The sequence below is a fragment of the Nothobranchius furzeri genome, chromosome 5 (assembly GCF_043380555.1).
Source record: "Nothobranchius furzeri strain GRZ-AD chromosome 5, NfurGRZ-RIMD1, whole genome shotgun sequence".
NCBI classification, from domain to species: domain Eukaryota; kingdom Metazoa; phylum Chordata; class Actinopteri; order Cyprinodontiformes; family Nothobranchiidae; genus Nothobranchius; species Nothobranchius furzeri.
In genome coordinates this window covers 17,326,102-17,346,691 of record NC_091745.1, presented here as the reverse complement: position 1 = coordinate 17,346,691, position 20,590 = coordinate 17,326,102, and the positions used below count along the sequence as shown (strand labels likewise).

The following is a 20,590-nucleotide window of genomic DNA, read 5'->3' as shown; positions in this document are numbered from 1 at the left end:
GAAAACTGAGATAAAATCAACATAAAAGAGGGCCAAAATCAAACATGTTCTGGAAACGCCAAGCGGAGGAGGTGTGTTTTTAGGTGACTCTTAAAGACTGGCAGAGATGGGGACAGCCTAACTTAGGGTGGCAACTGGTTCCAGAGTGACGGCGCTAGGACTGAGAAAGCCCGGTCCCCACGGGTATGACACCTAGAACGAGGGACAGCGAGCAGGCCTTGGTCAGAGGAGCGCAGAGCGTGTGATGGGGAATGTTTGTTCAGGAGAGTGGCCAGATAGGGGGGACCACCACCCTGGAAGAAATGATAAACAAAGACGAGGATTTTGAATTGTGAGCGATAGCAAATCGGAAGCCAGTGCAGGGAGGCCAGAACCGGACTGATGTGGTCCCGTTTCCTGGTCCCAGTCAGTGACTGGGCTGGGCAATGAATAAAAATATTTATCATTATCGAAATTTCTGACCTTTATCAAGGTGATGTTTCCCATGTCAATAAATTTGATAATTGAAAAATGTGTGTAGGTTGGCAACATTCATGTCGTACCACATAAAATGTGACTCAACATAAACATGTGACAACTCCATCTAGTGGATGACTTTGGTTTCTGCACTTACCTGTAGTTATCGTCCATTTATCGTTATCAAGGTGAAATGCTCAGTATATCGTGATATTGATTTTAGTCCATATCGCCCAACCCTAAGATTTTGAATATATGTATGTGTGTGTGTGTGTGTGTGTGTATTTTTTTTTTTTTTACTTAACAAAGCATTTAATAAAAAATTTTATTGGCTATATACACTGTAATTAGTTGCCTGTTTATTTCAAGATCCAAGCTGAAACATCAATGATGTCGCTAAACAATTGTCAGTAAACGTGAATTAGAAAAACGCGAGATTTTCCCGTTCCTCAAAAGCAGCTCGACCGGTTCTTGTTGCCCTAGCAACGAGCAACGCTGAGAGTTGTTCAACGTGGTACAAGGCTGCGTGAAGTGAATCGCTACAAAATTGTTATTCCGATTAGCACTTCAAAATAAAAGCAACTTAGTGTGAATAATTTCACGGTACATCCCAACTTTATTGAGTTTGTTTTATGTCAGAGTCAAAAAATATTTAATAAGTCAATTTCATCATTATGTAAGCCTCAGTTGTTTAGTATTAGCCTAAGGATTAGTTATAATTTACTTACTGTGAAAAAACGCATGGCTATTTCCGGTTAACTTGTCTACCTCTACATCCGGGGGCCGTTGTTTTCTGTTGACCGCTCCAATATGATGTATCAAGCTCCGTGATTCCCTCCGCTGGTGGAATGAGGGACCTGGTAACCGGTAACCAAACCAAACAGACTTCTGGAGACTGACACTACCCGCTGTGTCTGTCGGTATTTATTGTAACGGACAGTAGCTAAATCGCTGACAGTCGGACGCAGCTTAGTTTAATTGTTTTAACAATATTTACTCCGACACAAACCAACATGTCGGAGAGCATCAGCTTATTCGATTTGTTAAACGTATCCATCGGAACACCCCACGAAAGCTCCGTCAACTTCAGCGCCCTTCACGCGCTCCTCCTGGCGGTGCTGAAACAGCTGGACATCCGGGGGCTAAAGATCCAGTGGAGAGGAGGCACTCTTCCCGGAGAAACGTCCCCGGTCACCCCAGACCGACCACTTGAGGGGGAGGATGAGAAGCTGGGTGCGAAAGCGCAGAGGGACGTCTCTGATTCGGAGCAGCAGATCCTGTCCGGTACCGATGGTTCTCCGATCCCGGACCCTGCAGCTGCGATCTTGACCCGCATCCAGACCTGCGAAGGCGGCGTGTCAGAGGTGAGGGTGACGGCTCATCCGGTCAGAAACTGATCGATTAAAAGTTTATTTTTGGAAATGTGATAAAAATCCAGACATGAAATGTTTAGTTGTTATCTGTTATAGTCTGAAGCGGAAAACGTTTGTCGTTTTTCGAAAACGTTCAGGAAACTGAAAAAGTGGATTTCAAATAAAAAGTAGCCTACCATGTCAGAGTAAAACTCTTCAGCTGTCATCACTTTCAGAAGTCATATTTTCAGTCTGTTTGATACTTGCTTTCCTTACTTATCTGGGTTTCATCTCTTGAATTTAGAAGATTGTTCTGTTGAACACCAGATCAGAGTTAAGCAGCTGAAGTCCAAAGAGATAAAAACACTTTACAAAGTCTGATCAAGCCCAGGTTCACTTAAAATATATTGTCTAAAACTGGTTTCAGGGAGCTTCCCCTCTCCTTCTGGAAGCTGAGGCCTCCTTCAGCACCTTCCTGAGACTGAATCAGATGTCACAGATGGAAGAGAGGAAATAAAAAGGCACAAATCAGAGAAATGTTTGGAGGTTATCCATCCAATAAGTTTAATTAGAGTTTCTAACTCATCTAAATTTAAACCCAAATGCAGTAGTGATGGTATTTGACTGTGTAACGTCCAGCTATCAGTTGTAGGCAGGGGTGTAGCACCAAATTCTGGGCCCTAGGTACAAGTCTTCTAGGTGGGCCCCCATGCTCAATTACGTAATATCTCTCTTACACATTTTTTGTCATGCTATAAGACAAGATAAAAAATATGATCTTAGTTTAACCTCTATACTGAGCAAATACAAATGCCAGCATAATAAAAGTGAAATGCCCAGACTTCACATATAATTATTTTTATTTGCCAACAATGTGTTCAAACAAAAATCCTGGAATTTATTTTCCAGTAAATGCCCACTGACGGGTCTTCATGTTAGCAAAATCACTTATGAGATCTTTAAAGTCCAATCCTTTGGCTAATTGGCTTTCAATAGAAAGAAGAGCTAGGCTGTTCAGTCTATCCTGGGACATTGTTGATCTCAAATAATTTTTCACCAGTTTCAGTTTGCTAAAAACCCGTTCACCCCCAGCAACAGTCACAGGTAGTGTGCAAAATATCCTCAGTCCAATACAAACTTCTCCAAAAATGCGCTGTAATTGCATCCTGTAGATGGCATTAAGCAGCTCAAGAGGAGACCGAATGTGTGGAAATGTGGCACCATGTATTGTTCTCAGGTGTAGCATCTCATTCTCAAATTCAGCTGTGAGATCCTTGTAATATTTTCTCATCAGTGCCTGGCATGATATCTTCATCTGCTCTTCAGTCATGTCTGTCATAGTTCATGATAAGCTTTGCTAATACTGATATATTGATATATTAAATACATATGACATGAAATAAACCAGGTTCTCTCTGTGAATGTAAGGTACTCTAAATTTTATAATCCCTGCATTATCAGCCAAATTATAAGATTGTCCGTTTTCAAGATCAAATATAAAGAAATTTAAAATATGCTTAAAATATCTAACCAAGTCAATAACAATCCTCTAACACCAGTGTCATCATGCTATACGAAAAACAGTGGCAGCTTCTCATTCCTGAGATTACCACGAATCCATCGATACCAAGTTTGTCCTGGTCCATGACTGGGAAGGAGCTGAAATATCCACACAGAGTGAACCTGTTTTTACTGCGAGGTCCATGAATTAATTGGCGGCGGCCGCCAGCGATAATAATTCTGATTAATATGTATAAATTAATTTGTGTTATCACTGATAACACTAATTAATTTATATATAATTAATTTATATTTGATCTTGATGGTGAAACTAAAGTCGTTTAACACTGAACACCTAACATGAATGCAGCTTCTGAGAGCTAGCTAATATCAGCTAAAACTGTGTTCTGCTGCTGCTCACCTTCCTTCTTGAAAAACCTAGTCCATACTTAGCCTGGCAAGCCAGACTAAATAAATGTATTATTTAGTCTGGCCATGCTCCATTGACGGCTCTCGGTTGTGGGGCGGGTTCTACCGTTGCCTTTCAAATGATCTCCGCATTCCACTGGACAATGAATGTGACATACTCTTGTTTCACTCTGTTGCATCATCCCACCCACCAGGCATATAGAGTGCCCTGATTGGCCCACAAAGCGGATAAAGCTCTGTGATTTGTTCACTGAGCAAATAGAGCATGATTGGCCCACCATTATGGACCAATCACAGCTCTTTATGTGTTTGAAACCCCTCTAGAGAGCTGTGATTGGCTAGCCAGAGTCCTGGTAGGAGCTGCTGAGGTTCCAATGGAGCATGCCTAGACCATTCTTTGCAAAGCAAGAATTTGGTCTAGTTCACTAGGCTAGTCCATACTTGCTTCTGTTCAATTAACTTTTTCTCCTTCTTTTCTGGAAGCCAGATTTCCCTTTCTTGGGAAAAGACATGACTGACTCTCCTGCCTCCAGCTCTGGCTGTCGGCATCTGCGATGTCTCATAGCTGTACATGCAGCCGTGCAGCCCCTGGCCGCTGGTGTGGACTAAACCACTTTGCACATTTTTAAGGGGTGATAGATGCCTCAGAGATTATTCAGTTATTATTTTTAAGGCGAAATTCTGTTTCTTAACCCCTTTATCCAAGTAAAGGGAAGTTTATTAAGACATTAAGTAAGTTGGGGGAAAAAACAACAACAATAAAACATTTTTATTCAAAGCTGTCTCAGGGCCCCTCCCTGCAGTGGGCCCTGGGTAAACGGTACCCTCCCCCCCCCCCAGTCCGACGCCCCTGGTTGTAGGTACAGTTTGACCTTTCAACATCTATTCAACATCTGGTCAGGCAGGAGACACAAGACTGCGTGTGCTCCCTTTAAATGAGCCTGCCTTCATACCAGCTGGAGCTCACAGACTCTGCAGCTCTGACAACTGATAACGACATGTCAACAATAACTTTCTTCCCCAAGGCCTCCATATAAGGAACACTCCAGCTCGGATCAGTTGCTAAATTCAAGAATGATTTCCTAAATCAATAGGAACTTCTTCCATGACTTATAATCTAGATAATCATTAAATAAATGTTTGTTTATTGGTACTTATAATAATTATATTATAATGAAATGCTTCATTAATCTGTGCTCAATGATTGAAGTGTGAAATGAATGTTATGTCTACAATGATTGCAATGTGGTTCCGCAGGTTTATATAACATCTGCACTCGCACCAGAACAGGTACGGTTACGTTAAACTCGGACACATAAATAGTCTTTTACCCGGTCAGAACATCCGGTCAAAGAAGGCGTTTTTCTGAGTTGTCTATATATATATATATACATATATACGGTATACATATATATATATATATATATATATATATATATATATATATATATATATATATATATATATATATATATATATATATATATACATATATATATACACACACACATATATATGTGTATATATATATATGTATATATATATACATACATATATATATATATATATATATATATATAAATATATATATATGTGTGTATTTATATATATATATGTATGTATATATATATACATATATACACATATATATGTGTGTGTGTATACATTTATATATATATACACATATATATGTGTGTGTGTATATATATATATATATGTGTATACATATATATATATATATATATATATATATATGTATACACATATATATATATATATATATATATGTATACACATATATATATATATATATATATATATATATATATATATATATATATATATATGTGTATACATATATATATATATATATATATATATATATATATATATATATATATATATATATATATATATGTGTATACACATATATATATATATATATATATATATATATATGTGTATATATATATATATATATATATATATATCTTGAGCTCAATTTGCAACGCTACAATTGAATCAATTTAATGGTTTTTTTCACTTGTGTTTTTGATTGTTTGGCCTTACTGTGAGAGTATTTTTGTTCATGTGGCGAATCTGAATGTGCAGAATTTTAGCCAGCACCATCCCTTTCTCCTCCTCCTCATCCTTGTGGACTTTCAGCACAGCACTAAGCCGCTGATGACAGGAGGCACAAAGAAGACGGGCGCCATCGTGACATCTCAAATGACCTCTGCATGTCTCCCTCCAGGTTTCTGTCAGGCTGCAGCCAAAAGAGCTCAGCATCTTCAGCTTTTCTTTCAGTAGACAGCTTATGTTGTACTGGTGGAGCTGAAGGAGTTAGATTAGTGTCGTCATGGTCCAGACCTGCCCTCGGTTCTGATCCCATCCTCCTCTTGTCCTGCCTCCATGTGATAGGGGGGTAATTAGTCCCCCACAGAGATGAGTCCAGCTGTCAGTCAGTGAATAGCTCTCAGATGAAAAGCAGATGATGCTGCAGCTTTCTGAAGCCCGACTGAATCATTCATGTTCTGTTTGGGCTCGGGCTGGGTCAGCCGCTCTTTCTGCTGGTTTAACCATGACAAGCTGACCTGGCTTGCCCTCCTATGGCGGCGTGGACCACATGTCACCAGCAGCACTCTGGTGAACGCCCGCATGTCTGTGCAAACCGGTGGTTTGTTCAGTGTGTAACAACAGTTGTGTGTTCAGTTAATGAGTGACTGTTTTTACTGAACCACGAGCTCAAAGAGTAATGGACAGGAGGTCTGCCTCCACCCCACGACTCTGTTTGTTTGTTTGTTAGGCAATGAAAACAAAACAACATTTCCTCTGAGCTGACAGCAGAGTGGGATGTTTTAGAGCTGAAGAAGAAACACCATAAAAAAATCTGCCACATTTCAAATGAACTAAACCAAACAGAAAGTAAAGTGAGCGGTTACCAATGATAGGTTCTGTTTGGGTATTGCTTCTAACAAAAACTGGGTTTTAGATCACTGGAGTGGGTAAGAACTCTTCCTCTTAGATGTTCAACAAGTTGTTGTTTTTTCATGGATGTTCTGAAGTTCTGGTGGTTTGGACTCAATGTCTGGAGTTTGGATGGAACAAGTTATGACAAATATGAGAGCGGTCTAAAGTAAAGGCTCCTTTTTATGTTTAAAACCATCCAAGTCAGTCACTCTGTCATTGAAGTGTTTCCATCTATTCATCCATCCATCCATCCATTCAATCGTCCATCTATCTGTCTGTCTGTCACCCATCCCATCCATCTGTACATCCATCCATTCATCCATTCTTCTATCCCTCAGTTTGTCCATCCATCCATCTCTTCGTTCTTCCATTTGACCATGTCCATCCATCCATCCATCCATGTATACATGCATACATACATACATCTATCCATCCATCTGTTTGAACCTTAGTCCATCCATCCATCCATCCATCCATCCATTCATCCATCCATCCATCACTTACTTAAAACACACAGGAAGAATCACTGGGATAGGAACCTGTGACATTTCCGTTCCTCCAGATTTCTTTGGTTTATTTCTGCTGATTATTTTGTTTTGGATGATTTTTTCAATAAGTAAAAATCCAGATTGTGTTTCTTTTACAGAATTTTATCCAAATATAATATTTCAGAATGTTAACATTTAATGTTTAAAGCTGCAGGAATCCCCAAAGTTCTTGTTCGAACAAATTCAGAAACTCACTGATGGCCGAGCCTGACTGGAAGCAGGCCTGAACCCTTTAACCTGCTGTTAGTCATTCAGGCTGCAGCCGAAGCTTTGGGGGGTTGCTGTGCATCATTTCATGTCTGAACACCTCCAGAAACCGTTAAATTCCTCCACATGCAGCTTTGGAATTTATTTTCAGAACAAAAGAACAGATAAAACATGAATGTTGGCTCTGCAAACAGACCCCCATGGCCTCGTGGGAAATGTAAGAAAGCGGCACACAGTCAGCCTGAAGCATGATGTGAAAACGGTGCAACAGCTTGATCTGTCTTCAGCATGTTCTGTGTGGGGTCAAAGGTCAGAGGACAGACTCGTGAGAGTGTTTAATTTTCTCCTACCACACTTCTGCCATTAGAACCACCAGAGAATCCTGATGAATCCGAGTCTGATGCTCTTGTTTCTCTACAGGCGTTGGAGCTAGTTCAGGACCTGCAGAAACAGAAAGAGGGTCTGATGGAGAAGATCGAGGAGCTTCACCAACAATCCAAGGTTTATCTGCAGGCAATTCCACTAAGACCAGTGGAGAAATAGTCACATTTGATTTTATAGTTGGACTCTTCAGTGTCTGAAATATGAAACAGGAGCGTCTGGATCTGCTCTGATTTTATCATTTGAGTTGTTCGTCTTCTGAGACCAGCTCAGAAACCTAGAGCAGAATGTTACTGGTATTTATAAGTTGTTATCAGTCCTGAAAACAACATTTATTATGCATCAGGCCTTTGCCTGATCCAATCCTCTGATGATTAAAAACCCAGTGAAGTTACATTAAGTTCCAGCACCATCTTACCAATTAAACATCTGATTTTGTGTCTAATCTAAACTGACGTAACATCCCAAAAACTATCATTTAAATTAACTGTGTGAAAAATTACACTAATAATTTTATTCTGTTTCAAAATTAAATGTAGACAAATGTGTGTGTATTTTTATGAGTGTGTGCTCTAGAATACAGTTTTCAGGTCTTGTAAAGTCATTCATGTTTGTTGTGAAGAAATAATCAATTATTTAGTCCTTTTACATAATTAATTATCCACTTAACACGCTGATGCCCAAGTTTCTGTAGGTGTTGGTTAAATGTACGGTGAAGCCTTTCATGCTTTAGGAGTGTGGAGGAGCTGCACAAGGCCTAAGCCACTGTAGAAACTGAAAATGATATTTTCTGTTGTAAAACTGTTTTAGTGGATTTTACGTTTGTGGTGACATTTAAAATTTCAACAATTTTCTCAACTGTGCAGCTATTAGCTGGGGGGTGGGGGTGGGGGGGTCTTTACAGTATGATCTAATGACAGACAGGCATCAACACAAGCGGTTGTTTCCCACTTCGTCCTAGTGCTCAACCCGTGTCGGTGTTTAATATAGCATAATATTGTGTTTGGACGATAAAAAGCACAGGGGACAAAACATGACACCCCCCCCCCCCCCCCAACACACACACACACCACCACCACCACCAAAATTACACCCATGCATGACAGCTTTATTTCCTCTCCAGGGTGCGGACGCTCAGGCACGAACAGAGGTGGAGAAGTGCTGCCACCGCGTGGACACTCTAGAGAACACTGTGGTGAGTGCATGGTCTCCACTCTGTCCAGCAGGGGGCGCGCTGACAGGATCATGAAGCAGCTTGTAAATGTCATGTTTCTGTGGCAGATGTGTCCATTTCTGTTTTGTTTTCTAATATTATTTTTTTAAATGACCTAACTTTATTACTTATATTAATGTTTACATGTGTAATTTCAATCTAATGTAATTTTAAAAGTGTCATTAGTTGAAAAAAAAACTAAGGTATTTTGCTATATTGTATCTGCAGCTTCTTCTGTGTAGTCATGTGCAGCGGTGTGTGGAAGCGAATCAGGTGTCAGACTGAACTACTGTGTGTTTGTGCATCTCTCTGATGTTCCATCTCCTCCCTGTGTGCCAGAGCTCTCTGAGGGAAACTCTTCAGAAATATCCAGAACCAGAGAAGCTGAGTCAGAGCCTCAGCTTTGTGCAGTCGGCCCAGTTCAACGCACACCTCAGCAAGGTCAGAAGCAAACAGTGGCCTTAGGAGTTTCATATGTGTGTGTGTGTGTGTGTGTGTGTGTGTGTAAACTTGAGGTCTTTAGACTCTTTCAGAAATGAGCGGATTAGTTTTCTAACATCAGAAGATGACACAGGTTGAAGAAACGCTTTCAGTCAGATCTGTTTTTATCAGTAATCACTTTGCCTGAATCATCACGTTTAAAGATCTGTTAAAGTTACAGATTTGATTTCTGAAGAGTTCAGGTTCTTTGACATCGGCTCTAAAATCCATAAAATCAGGCGTAGGTTCAGAGATCCAAATCTCTCATCTTTTCTCAGGGACCAACAAACACAGATGTCAGGGATTCAACCACGCCAGTAGAACCCCACAGTCCTACCATCAGACCTCCTCACACCCCCCCATCCTCCTCACCCGATGAGCAAGGCACCACACCAGCAGCTCCCTCTGAAATCGCCAACACCTCCGAGGCCTCCTCCGACCCACCTGCTCAGGTCAAAGGTGACCCAGACACAACAAAAGATGACATGGACTCGTTTGAGAAGATCAGCAGCTCACCGTGGTACCAGGAGATGATGGTGGCTGTGAAGACCATCAACAAACTGCAGAAGAAAGTCACCCAGCTGGAGGTTTGCTTATTGGATTTGGAGGAACATAAGATGGACCAGGTCCAGCTGGCTCAGCTCAACGAGCTCATCAGCAACAAAGGTACCACTACACCGGCTCTCAGCCGCTATCAGCTACAAGCTCTGCTCACCTTTCTGTGTGTGTGTTCACGCATCAGAACTCACACACGGTTTATTAACCATAAAAACAGTTTTAAGACTTTAGATAAACATGCCATGTATCTACTAACTGCTCAGAACCAGGCCGGAGGTGATCCATCTCCAGAGAAACGTCACGTTCTCATTGTTGTTCTCTCAGGTTCTGTTAGGCACAACAACATGATGGCCCAGCTGAACCAGCAGAAAGTTTTGATAGAGGACCTGATTAGTGACCGAGACAAGGTAAGAGGACAAAACCAAAGACAGAGGTATTATCTGTTCTGGTTCTGACGGGCTGATGTATCTGTCCAAAGCTGGACAACCTGGAGGAGATGGTAATGACACTAACGATGAAGGACAGAAGCAGCAGCTCGGTGCCGGCCTCCGAGAGTCTGAATGTAGAGAGCCCAGCGTTTGATGAGCTCAGACAGCATGTGTTGTATCTCAGGTAAAGGCAGCGAGGCAGAGAGGTGAATCAGACATAAAGTGGTGCACTAACCCCGATCCAGTTCTGCTCAGAACTCCTGATTCAGTTTTATATTCAGAGTATTTTATAGTGATCTGGTTCAACAGTTCTCCGGGTTTCCCACGGCCCAACTCAGTTCCAGTGAGTTATTGTTTCTGACTGAGGGATGTTTATGTTTTTTACTTTGATCCATAAATCTGTCACAGAAAAGGTTTTCCAAACTAAGGAGATGAACCTGAACGGTGTGACACAACAGCAGGATGTCAGAGACACGTTGTTTTTTCTCATTTCTTTACCTGAATCTATGAAAAACGACGAAGACGAAACAGGATTTTAGCTCCAATAAGGTGATTAAAAAGCTCCGAACTGCATCAGGACTTCTGAACAGGCCTTTCTGCAGCTCTTCAGTCAGTCAAGTGGTTCACATAAACATGATCTACCTGATAAAAGGACTTTATTTTACTCTACTTGCTACAGAAAAACGGAGGTCTCTGTTTTGTTGTTTTACCTTCATGTCAGGAAGTCTTTACAGAAACTGGAGGAAGGCATGAAGTCTCTGAGGGAGCAGCAAGTTCAGCTGGAGGAAAGATGTTCAGACCAGAACCTGCAGGATCAGGTCAGACAGGAAGTCATTCAGAGGAAAGACTGTGGTCAGGGAGTTTTAAAGCACATGAACGATCCTCTCACCAGATAAAACCACTCACTCTGTTCAGTCACTGACTCTATGAACATGTCTAATCAGAGCTCTCTGACCTCAGCTGGATGACCTGCGGGCCACGATAGAGGACACAATCCTGTCCGAGACCGCCCCAATGTCCAGCGGCCTCCGAGACAGGAGTGAGAAGCAGGGTGTTGGTGAGGTCACTGAGAGGTCACATCAAACCTCCATCCCTGTAGACGCTGGCGGTGAGCTCAGCCTTCTGCAGCAGCAGCAGCAGCAGCTGCAGGACGTGGTGAACGGTCTGATCCAGCAGCTGAACCGAGTCAAAGCACTGCAGCTGGAGGAGAGACAGGCAGCCAGAGTCAGTACAGCAGACAGGTCACACTCCTGTGCTCCAGGTCACACTCTGTTAGGGGGATTGGCAGGTTGCAGTCTAGTCACTGGGTTAATCAGGTCTGAGTGTTGGGAAGTCAGTGTGTTGGGTCTAAGATGTGTTTGTGGTTCTGTCTGGGTCAGAATATTGGACTAGTGAAGGACGTGCAGCGGGCCATTCTGCAGCTTCAAGAAGACAGTGAAAAACTTCAGAAGACAACCAGGATCCTGCATGAGGACAGTGGACAGAAACAAGGGCTGATCGAGGTAAACCTCTCCAGATCGTCTCGTTTAGTCTGCAGACTAACGAGCTCTAATGCGACAAAACAGTTCTGGCTCCACCGCTCCCAGATGTACAGAAACACACCTACAGAGTACTTTAGATGTTTTCCTCTCATGTTTCTATCAAAAGTGTTTTTTTTTCCTCCCACAGGAGCTTTACGCCATGATGGAGGAGCTGGAGGTGAAAACGACCAACATGCAGACACAGGAACATAAAACTGTAGGTCTGAAGTTGTAATGATTTAAATGACATGTTATTTAATAAGCCATAAGACAAAAGATTCCATAGTAAATATGAAATCCACCTTATGGATCTGTGAGGTTATTTAAACCAGAAGATTGGAACTTTTTAATGCAGGGATTAGATAACAGCTTCGTATTCACTCAGAGACAACAGAAGAGAGAGAGTCGAGTTTAAAAGTTAAGAATGTTATTACTATCAAATTAAACTAGACTAACTTTAACACTAAATGTATGGTGTAACTAAAGTGGATGAGATGGAGAATGGTGTGATGTGGAATGTTCAGAACCAGCAAATCCGAAGAAGCGATTAGTTCTGATGGGAACTGAAGATGATGTCTTCGCGTTAAGCGTTGATTAGGAGATTCATAAACACATTCGACACTATTTGTCGGTCTACCTACCCTGAGCGGAAGTCCCCGTTAGATCAGGGGGTGTAAAGGTCCAGCTTGACCTTATGGAGCCGGAGCCTGTAGAAGCAGCCACGGCAGCTGACCAGACCAGTCTGTGAGATACTCCCGGGTCACGACAATTTTACTGGTATCTGGTGAGACCCAAACCTGGGTCGTGATGGTTCAGCTTTTATTCTGAAAGGAACCGTTGCAGCAGGTGGAACAGCAACAGATTTTATCCAGCTTATCGTTGGTTCTTTCGGCTGAAGAGGAAAATTACGGTATAGCCACTCCGACAACATCTCTAGAACGCTTTGAACTGGCGTTAAAGATGGCGTGGGCATAGTTTTATACTTCGGATGTTTTGGTTCATGGTCGAATGAAAAGTTGACAGATTTACCAAACACCACCAAAACCACACCTCCGTGAGATCTGACAGATTCTGATTGGATCAGTGAAAGTAATGTGTCCTGTCTTTTAACGCTACGTGAGATCAGTCCTAGTGGAACATTTAAAGTCATATTACTTATTATATTCTATAGGATTATAATAAAGTTATTAATATTTTGATTTCACAAATTGGTCACAACTTATTTATTGACTAACACTTGGTTTGATTAGCTTATTAAAATAGAGTTATTTGATTCATTAAAAGAAAAGAGTTCATTCTTCATTCTTCTGTTGAGCTGGAAAGAAGCAAATGCATGAGGCCTTGAGGCCCTATCTCATGCAGACTAGTTCTGTGTCAGAGGAGGGGGAAAAAAGTCATTTCATTCTGTTACAAAGTCACTGGAGGGTTTTAAGAGGTTTTATAACACATCAGAATTTAGAAAATAATAACTATCAACATAATAATATGAGCCACTGAAATGAAAACGTAGAGTTTCCTGACTATGGTGTCTAAAATTAAACAGTAGAGATGAACGGTGGATCGTTCAGATGATGACCTCTGAGTAGTCTATTTCGTTGCCTGACCTCGCCGCCATGTTTTTAATCTCCAGCAGAAGACAGAAGGACCGGTTGTTGTGGTGAAGGAGCAACCGGAGACCGAGGTGCAAGAGTTTCCAAAAAACGTGGTGCTTCCGGAAGAGGGCTGGCAAGAATTCTCCCACAGACTTTCTTCTGAGCTGGAGACAAAAGTAAGGCAGCAGATTTGTGATGCTGATTAGAAACGTCATCATTATGTTTTCTGTTTTACTCTAGTTAACAATCTGATTCTATTTTAGGATTTCAGGTATCAGGACCTAATGTCGTTTTTCACAAACCGATTCTGTCTTCGTTTAGTTTTATGGTAAACGTTTGGTTTGTCTGACGCTGGATTTTAGAATACGTTTATGGTTTTACTCATTAAACGAAACAACACGGACCACGTCACAGACTGTTAAATCTTTGGATTTGGATGCTTTCTGAATTATCTTCATGTTTTTTGGAAATGAAAAATTAGATTTTCAGAAAATATGTTTTGGTTTCATTTGGAATTTGTTTACTTAAGCTAAATGAAATGAAAGAAGAGAGAAAAATATTAAATGAACTGGTTGATGAAACGCCCCTCTCCAGAGCGGGTGTAGTTTTATAACCGATGCTGAGTGTGGTCTGGAACGATGGATCCTCAGGTGAACAGGATCGAGGTGGACTATTTGATGCTGCAGCTGGAGAAACGTTGGAAGACCATTGAAGACAAGCTTAACTCTGAACTTGACAACGCCTGTTTGATCAAAAGGTGAGTCCAACAGTTCTGTTCCATCTGACCTCTCACACACACACACACACACACACACACACACACACACACACACACACACACACACACACACACACACACGCATGCGCGCGCACACACGCACACACACACACACGCATGCGCGCGCACACACACATGCATGCATGCACACACACACACGCAAACTCACACACACGCACTCACTCACACACACACACACACACACACACACACACACGCATGCGCGCGCACACACGCACATGCAAACACGCACACGCATGTGCGCGCACACACACATGCATGCATGCACACACACAGACACACACATATACACATGCACACTCACACACACACACGCACACATGCACTCACTCACTCACACACACACACACACACACACACACACACACACACACACACACACACACACACACACACACACACACACACACACTGGCTGAACAAAAGAGTGAAATCATCCTTTAAATCAACATCTAAGAATGTGTCAGGTGTTTTATTTAAAACAGTCCAGGTCCGTCAGTTTGCAGAACAAACGAGTGAAACAATTTCCCTTTTTTCCTTTTTGTTTTCTTTACTTTTACAGTAAAAAATCTTTTGTTCCCTAAACGAAAAAGTTGTGTTTATTTCCAGAGAGCTGTTTCACTGCCTGTCCTGTGATCGACCCGTTCTGATGCAAGTCCCCGGACCGTGAGTCAAAACAAGCAGATCGGGCTGCGATTATTTCTGTCTGACATCACAGAGCCTATTGTGTGCTTGTGTTTTGTCTCTGGGGGATAAAAGGATTGTGAACACACTTCCATCGTATCCTGCGCTTCCCTCCCACAAGTCGACCAGGCCGCTGAACGCAGACCTGCAGCAGAACAAGAGGTGAGACCTCCAGCCTTGGCTACACACACACACACACACACACACACACACACACACACACACACACACACACACACACACACACACACACACACACACACACACACACACACACACACACACACACACACACGCACGCGCGCACACACGCACACACACGCACGCACGCACACACACACACACACACCTGCTGTGTAAGCTGCCCTCTCTGTCTCAGACTGAAACCAGGAGCCAGCCGCTACAACTGCTGGATGGGCACCCCTGGCAGGAAGAGGGTGGCGTTTCAGAGGAGCTACAACGACATGTGCAGACAGATAGACAGCATGACGTCAGCATGGAGACGGCAGGAAAACTGGGACAACACCAACCAGAATCCGGCAGGAGTCCAGCAGTGAGTCAGGTCCACTCAGGGACGAGGACAAATGTCTTCAAATAACCCAAAGCTCACAGACTTTAGAACACGCTGTCATGGACATTTATTTTCCTAAATGCCTCGGCTCTCTGACAAATGTCCAATGTTCTTTTAAGAATAATGTATCGTCCTAAAAGGGACCGTTGGCCCAGTGAGTAAAAAACCCACAATAGTCATTAAAACACATCTAACTGAACCGCAGACCGGGCAAAGACCCACAAAAGTCGGTTTGAGGACAGGATCTGGACATCCCAGCTTGTTTGAGCTCAGTGGATCTGAGTTTAGTTGTTATCATCGTGAGAGGGTTTGTCTTAGCTTAGATGGATTCAGGTCTGATCTGTGTGATTTGTGTAAAAATCTGAAACACAGAAGTGAATCAGGGGAATTGGAAGGAGAGGCACTAAATTAACTGTTTTCTAGTTAATCAAGTGGTGACCCAAAAGTCAAGAATCGTCTCTTTGACTCGCTGTGGTTTGTTCTGTTTAGACGACAGGATGAGACGAAGCAGCTTGATGGAAATCAGTAGCTGTTCTCTGTTCTTAAACAGTTATTTTTCCTGATTAGTGAGTGGACCTCTGAGCTGATGGACAACCAGGCGGTGCCGCGGAGCAGTGGGGGCAACAGCCTGCAGGGCACCAAGCTCCTTACTCACACACAGGCGGAGGGCATGACTCAGGTAGGAAAAAAGAAGCTGGTGAAGCTCGACAGAACAAATTTAGATCCTGTTCACCTCATCAGAACCTCACACTCAGATGTTTCTGGGTCATTTACAGGAGATCGGTGTCATTGGACTAGACGGTCACCTGTACAAAGACTGCCTGAGCATCCAGGCTCTGAAGAACACTGAAACCAAACTACCTACAATCGCCACCAAAGACGGTGAGTGTGTTTAGGTTCTGAAGCCTTCTGCTTCATGACACACACACCACTTTTTAGGTGCACTCATAGACTGATCTTTATGGTAAAACCAGCTCAACATCAGAGCCGCTGACAGCCAGAAAAACACCTCCATGCTTTTCTCTGTGATGCTGCCACCACCTACCATGTAACTCTTTATCATGGAGCCTGACAAAGATTTCCCAGAATCCTCCCTGGCCCATGTGGTTCTGTCAGCTGTTGCGTGATTTTCTGATGTGGTGCTGTCTGATGTAGCTCAAGTCCTTCAACCCTTTTCAAGGATCTGAAGATATTAGGAGAAAATCTTTGTTTTTAATCAGTTCAAGGATTTTTCCAGAGCTTTGGTCCAGCTGAAGTTCCTCTGAATATCTTTGCTCCTGAAACACTTGCTGCTTTGTGGCTGAATCAGAGATCAGAGATCATCTTTGCAGCTCTTGAAAGAAGCTATTTCTGTTTGAAATACATGAAAAAGAAGTTTTGTTGAAACAATGAGTTTGACGGAGTTTAAACATTTGATCTGTGCAGATGTTTGTCCCGGAGAATGTGACGATGAATGTTTTTCTCATGTTTCTGATATCTGATAGCTGCAGGCACGTGCAAAATAAAGAACAAGGCCAAGAACTCCGCCTCCCAGAGACGTGCTGTGCCCCTAGAAGTGGGACAGACCACACCTGTCCATCAGCTCCCCCCCAGTGCCAGGAGCATGCAGTGCAGCCCCCCAGGTGAGTTGACTAGAACACATCCAGGCGAGCTGACGTGCATGTTTAAAACCAAAGCCCGATGACGTCACGCCTCTTCCTGCCCAGCCTCCAGCTGCTCTGGTCGGGACTGGCCCGTCTCAGCTCTGGGCTGCTGCACGTCGCAGAGCTCCATCACTCAGACTTCTGCTGCAGCAGAGAGCGCTGATGATCCTCAGATCGATGAACCACTCGACCTGTAGGTGGCGGCAGAGCTCTGCTGAAAGACTTCCGGTCCCATAGGTAACCTTCACCTCTCCGAAGACTGAAACTAAATAAATTTTATCAGAGGCATCGTCTGTTTGTTTCCACCTCTGTGATCAAACCTGATTTTTTTATTTATTTAATACAAACTAATAACTGAATATAAGTTTTTTTGCTGCTGCTGCAGAAGATTTTCCAACCAAATCCAATGAAACTTAATTTTAAAGTGAGTATTTTTGGCTGCAAGTTGGTGTTTGTGGGGCTGAGTCAGCTGTTGTTGCATCATACAACCAGAAAGAGAGAACATCCTGTTCACAGAAACACGAGGCTTTAAGCAGGAAGGAAACATGGAGGTGTGGTTACAACTCACCCTGATGGTTTCTAACTTTCAGGAATCTGATTCTTTAAATACGCCACGTGTTCAACCACAAACGTCCCGGAAACGAGAAAAATTCAAACAGTTCAGTTAAAATTAGATCAAAGGTCAAACTTTCTTCTTCACTCTGTAAAAACAAGTTTTTGGGCTGAAAACTAAACATAAAAATAACATGAGAAATATTTAAAGACACCGCAGTGCTTTTTAGTATAAATGAGTCGATTTCTGTAGGGAAAAAAAGCTCTGGTGCTCCTGTTTCAGGAAGTAGAAACGAGCCAGAGTAGACGGCAACAGAACACGGCAGGATTTCCTGATGTTTGGATATCTCTCCTCTGATTGGCTAACAGCAACAAGACTCTACCACTGACTCAGCTCTGCAACACAGATAGTTTATCTCCTCAAATAACACAAGTCTGAAGGAGTTCTGCCATTTTGAGGAGTTGCTAATGCGAACGGTTAGCTTTTACTAGCTGAGAAGTGCTTTGTTCCGTCTCCTGGCTGCGAAACCAACAACAGCCTGGTACCTCATACTCCTGAAGTACCCCTCGAGGGGCGTGGTCAAACGCCTTCTCCAAATCCAAATAACTTACAGTGTGACGCAGATCCGATCCGAGCGTTTCTCCATCTTTTTTCCTTCAGCCCACCAATGCAGGACGTATAAATGGGGTAGAAGACTATTTTCACGTTCAGCCTGTTAAACTCAGTGTGACCGATCATATTTCAAAATAATAAGTAATAAACTGTTTTTCAGTGAACTTGGCCTTTAACTTAAACACTTTAGTTTGGAAAACACCTCTGAGAACACGAAGATGTTTTTTCTCTGAAAGACTGGGTCTGAATCAGAAAAGTTTCATAAAACTGCAGAGAAAAAATACTGAAGCAGACCAGAAAAATGTTCAATAAATCAGAAGTTTGAACCAAACTAAAGTGCTGGTTTTAGCCTAATAAAGACTTAATGGGCACCAGCCAGCCTCAGAAACACTGATCTGTGACTCAGACGTTATAAAGTTTCTGTGTTTATTAAAGTCTTAGCGACGTCCAACTCTGTGGTTCCAGCAGGAATACGTTCATTTGTGTCATTTAATTAAGAAGGTCCCATTTAGATAAACTGTTTCAAAGGTGGAAGCTGGGATTGAACCAGCAACCTTCCAGGTCATCCAACATTCAGAATAAAAAGGACTCTGGTAATAAAACTTTTCCACCTAGAGCTGCTTTTGTTCCTTAAAGAGCAAGTCACCCCCTACCAGTCTGAAGGTTGGTTTATGCTTGACGCGTCCGCGAGGTCCGCACGGCTCCGCGCAGCAAAAGTGCATCATTTTAACAACCACGCCCCTCCGCACGGCCCAAACTTTCCGTATCGCACACCTAGGAAATTTTCTAACCACGCGGACGGTCGGACGCGGAAAAACATGGCGGACTGGCAAGAACTAGTACAGCAGAGGTTGGTAAATACAGACATTTGTATGATTCAGCTCTCAGAGATCACCGTGATCAACATGTTGTTAATAATTCTTGGAGAGAAATAGCTCGCACTGTCGGAAAAGACGAGGACGCTGTTAAAAAATGCTGGAATGCCATGTTGTAAACAGTAATTTCTACTTCTACTATGGTGTAGTGTTGGATGCATGCCGTAGAGCTCCATGCTGCCCCGTTCAGTTTGGGAGAATATTGGCTCGCCGCAGAGACAAGCCGCATGAACCATAAACGCTGCGAGTTGTGAAGCGCGTTCCATTCACGAGCCGCATCACCAAGCGGAAAGTGAATGCATCAAGCATAAACCAAGCTTAACTCCATGCTGTAGTTCTTTTTTAAAGCACAGAACAGTTTTGTTACCTGTTTTCCCGCTACGTTTCGCAACAGGTAACAAAACTGTTCTGTGTTTTAAAAAAAAACTACAGCATGGAATTAGAAATAGGACACAGCAAGAACACACCTAAGAAGCTTGACTCCACTCCCACTTCATGTTTGAAAAATGCAACAAATGCTGTTGCCTGGCAGACCGAGAGGGCGGAGCTGCTAACAAATACACACACATCATAATGTACCAGTTTATATTATAGCATACCTCTTAGCCAATAGCGGTGGCAGATTTAAATTCAAATACAGTGCAGAGTTTTTACCTGACAACGGCACAACACTGCCAGTTTTAGGCAGAATATTTAAATTTTAACTAAGATGCACTGAAGTGCCAAATTATTGACGACATGTGTCTGCAGCACGATTAGACACACGTTTATTTAGTTTATCAGCAAAAAAGAGTTTATTTGGGGGTGACTTGCTCTTTAATACTGGAATCTTCCCATCACGACTCAGAAACAGAACTCATCAGTTTGTTGGTGAAAAAGCAGCCTGTTTGACCGTCTGACCACATCCTTCCTCACTCCTCAGCCACCAGCAGCTTCACAGAAACTCCCCTCAAAAGTTGTTAAAGTGAAACACGTAACAGAAACCCACAGAGCAGAGCAGAACGCCTTTTATTAAACATATAAATACAAATTTAAACCCAGGAGATCAACACAAAAGTACTAAAAGGAAATCTCTAGAAAAGAGTCATTTATAGATTGTGAGTTTCAGAAGATCTGAGAGACAGAATGTCATCATGACACACGGAGTGAGAAATCAAAATGACTCAAACTGGAGGTAAAGTTTGTAAACTCAGAGAGGTGGAGCCAATCGGTGAGTTTA

The 20,590-nt window shown here is 42.4% G+C and overlaps 1 protein-coding gene across 3 annotated transcripts; it reads left to right on the top strand.

Moving 5' to 3' along the window:
* The first annotated feature begins 1,286 nt into the window (after positions 1-1,286).
* Positions 1,287-17,655, top strand: LOC107396494 (glutamine-rich protein 2). 3 transcript variants are annotated; one of them, XM_015976250.3, is made up of 20 exons: positions 1,287-1,820; positions 7,883-7,963; positions 8,967-9,038; positions 9,396-9,497; positions 9,815-10,202; positions 10,419-10,501; positions 10,573-10,706; positions 11,244-11,340; positions 11,483-11,746; positions 11,902-12,024; positions 12,191-12,259; positions 13,676-13,810; positions 14,285-14,391; positions 15,043-15,099; positions 15,193-15,279; positions 15,497-15,670; positions 16,256-16,367; positions 16,465-16,570; positions 17,173-17,310; positions 17,395-17,655. In XM_015976250.3, exons 1-20 carry the CDS (start codon positions 1,470-1,472, stop codon positions 17,526-17,528), a joined length of 2,814 nt encoding a protein of 937 aa, XP_015831736.3. In that variant the 5' UTR covers positions 1,287-1,469; the 3' UTR covers positions 17,529-17,655. The 3 variants fall into 3 exon arrangements, with proteins under 3 accessions (XP_015831736.3, XP_015831735.3, XP_054592642.2); XM_015976249.3 differs by having other exon boundaries at positions 13,673-13,810; XM_054736667.2 differs by lacking the exons at positions 10,573-10,706; positions 11,244-11,340; positions 11,483-11,746 and having other exon boundaries at positions 13,673-13,810.
* Positions 17,656-20,590: the final 2,935 nt, after the last annotated feature.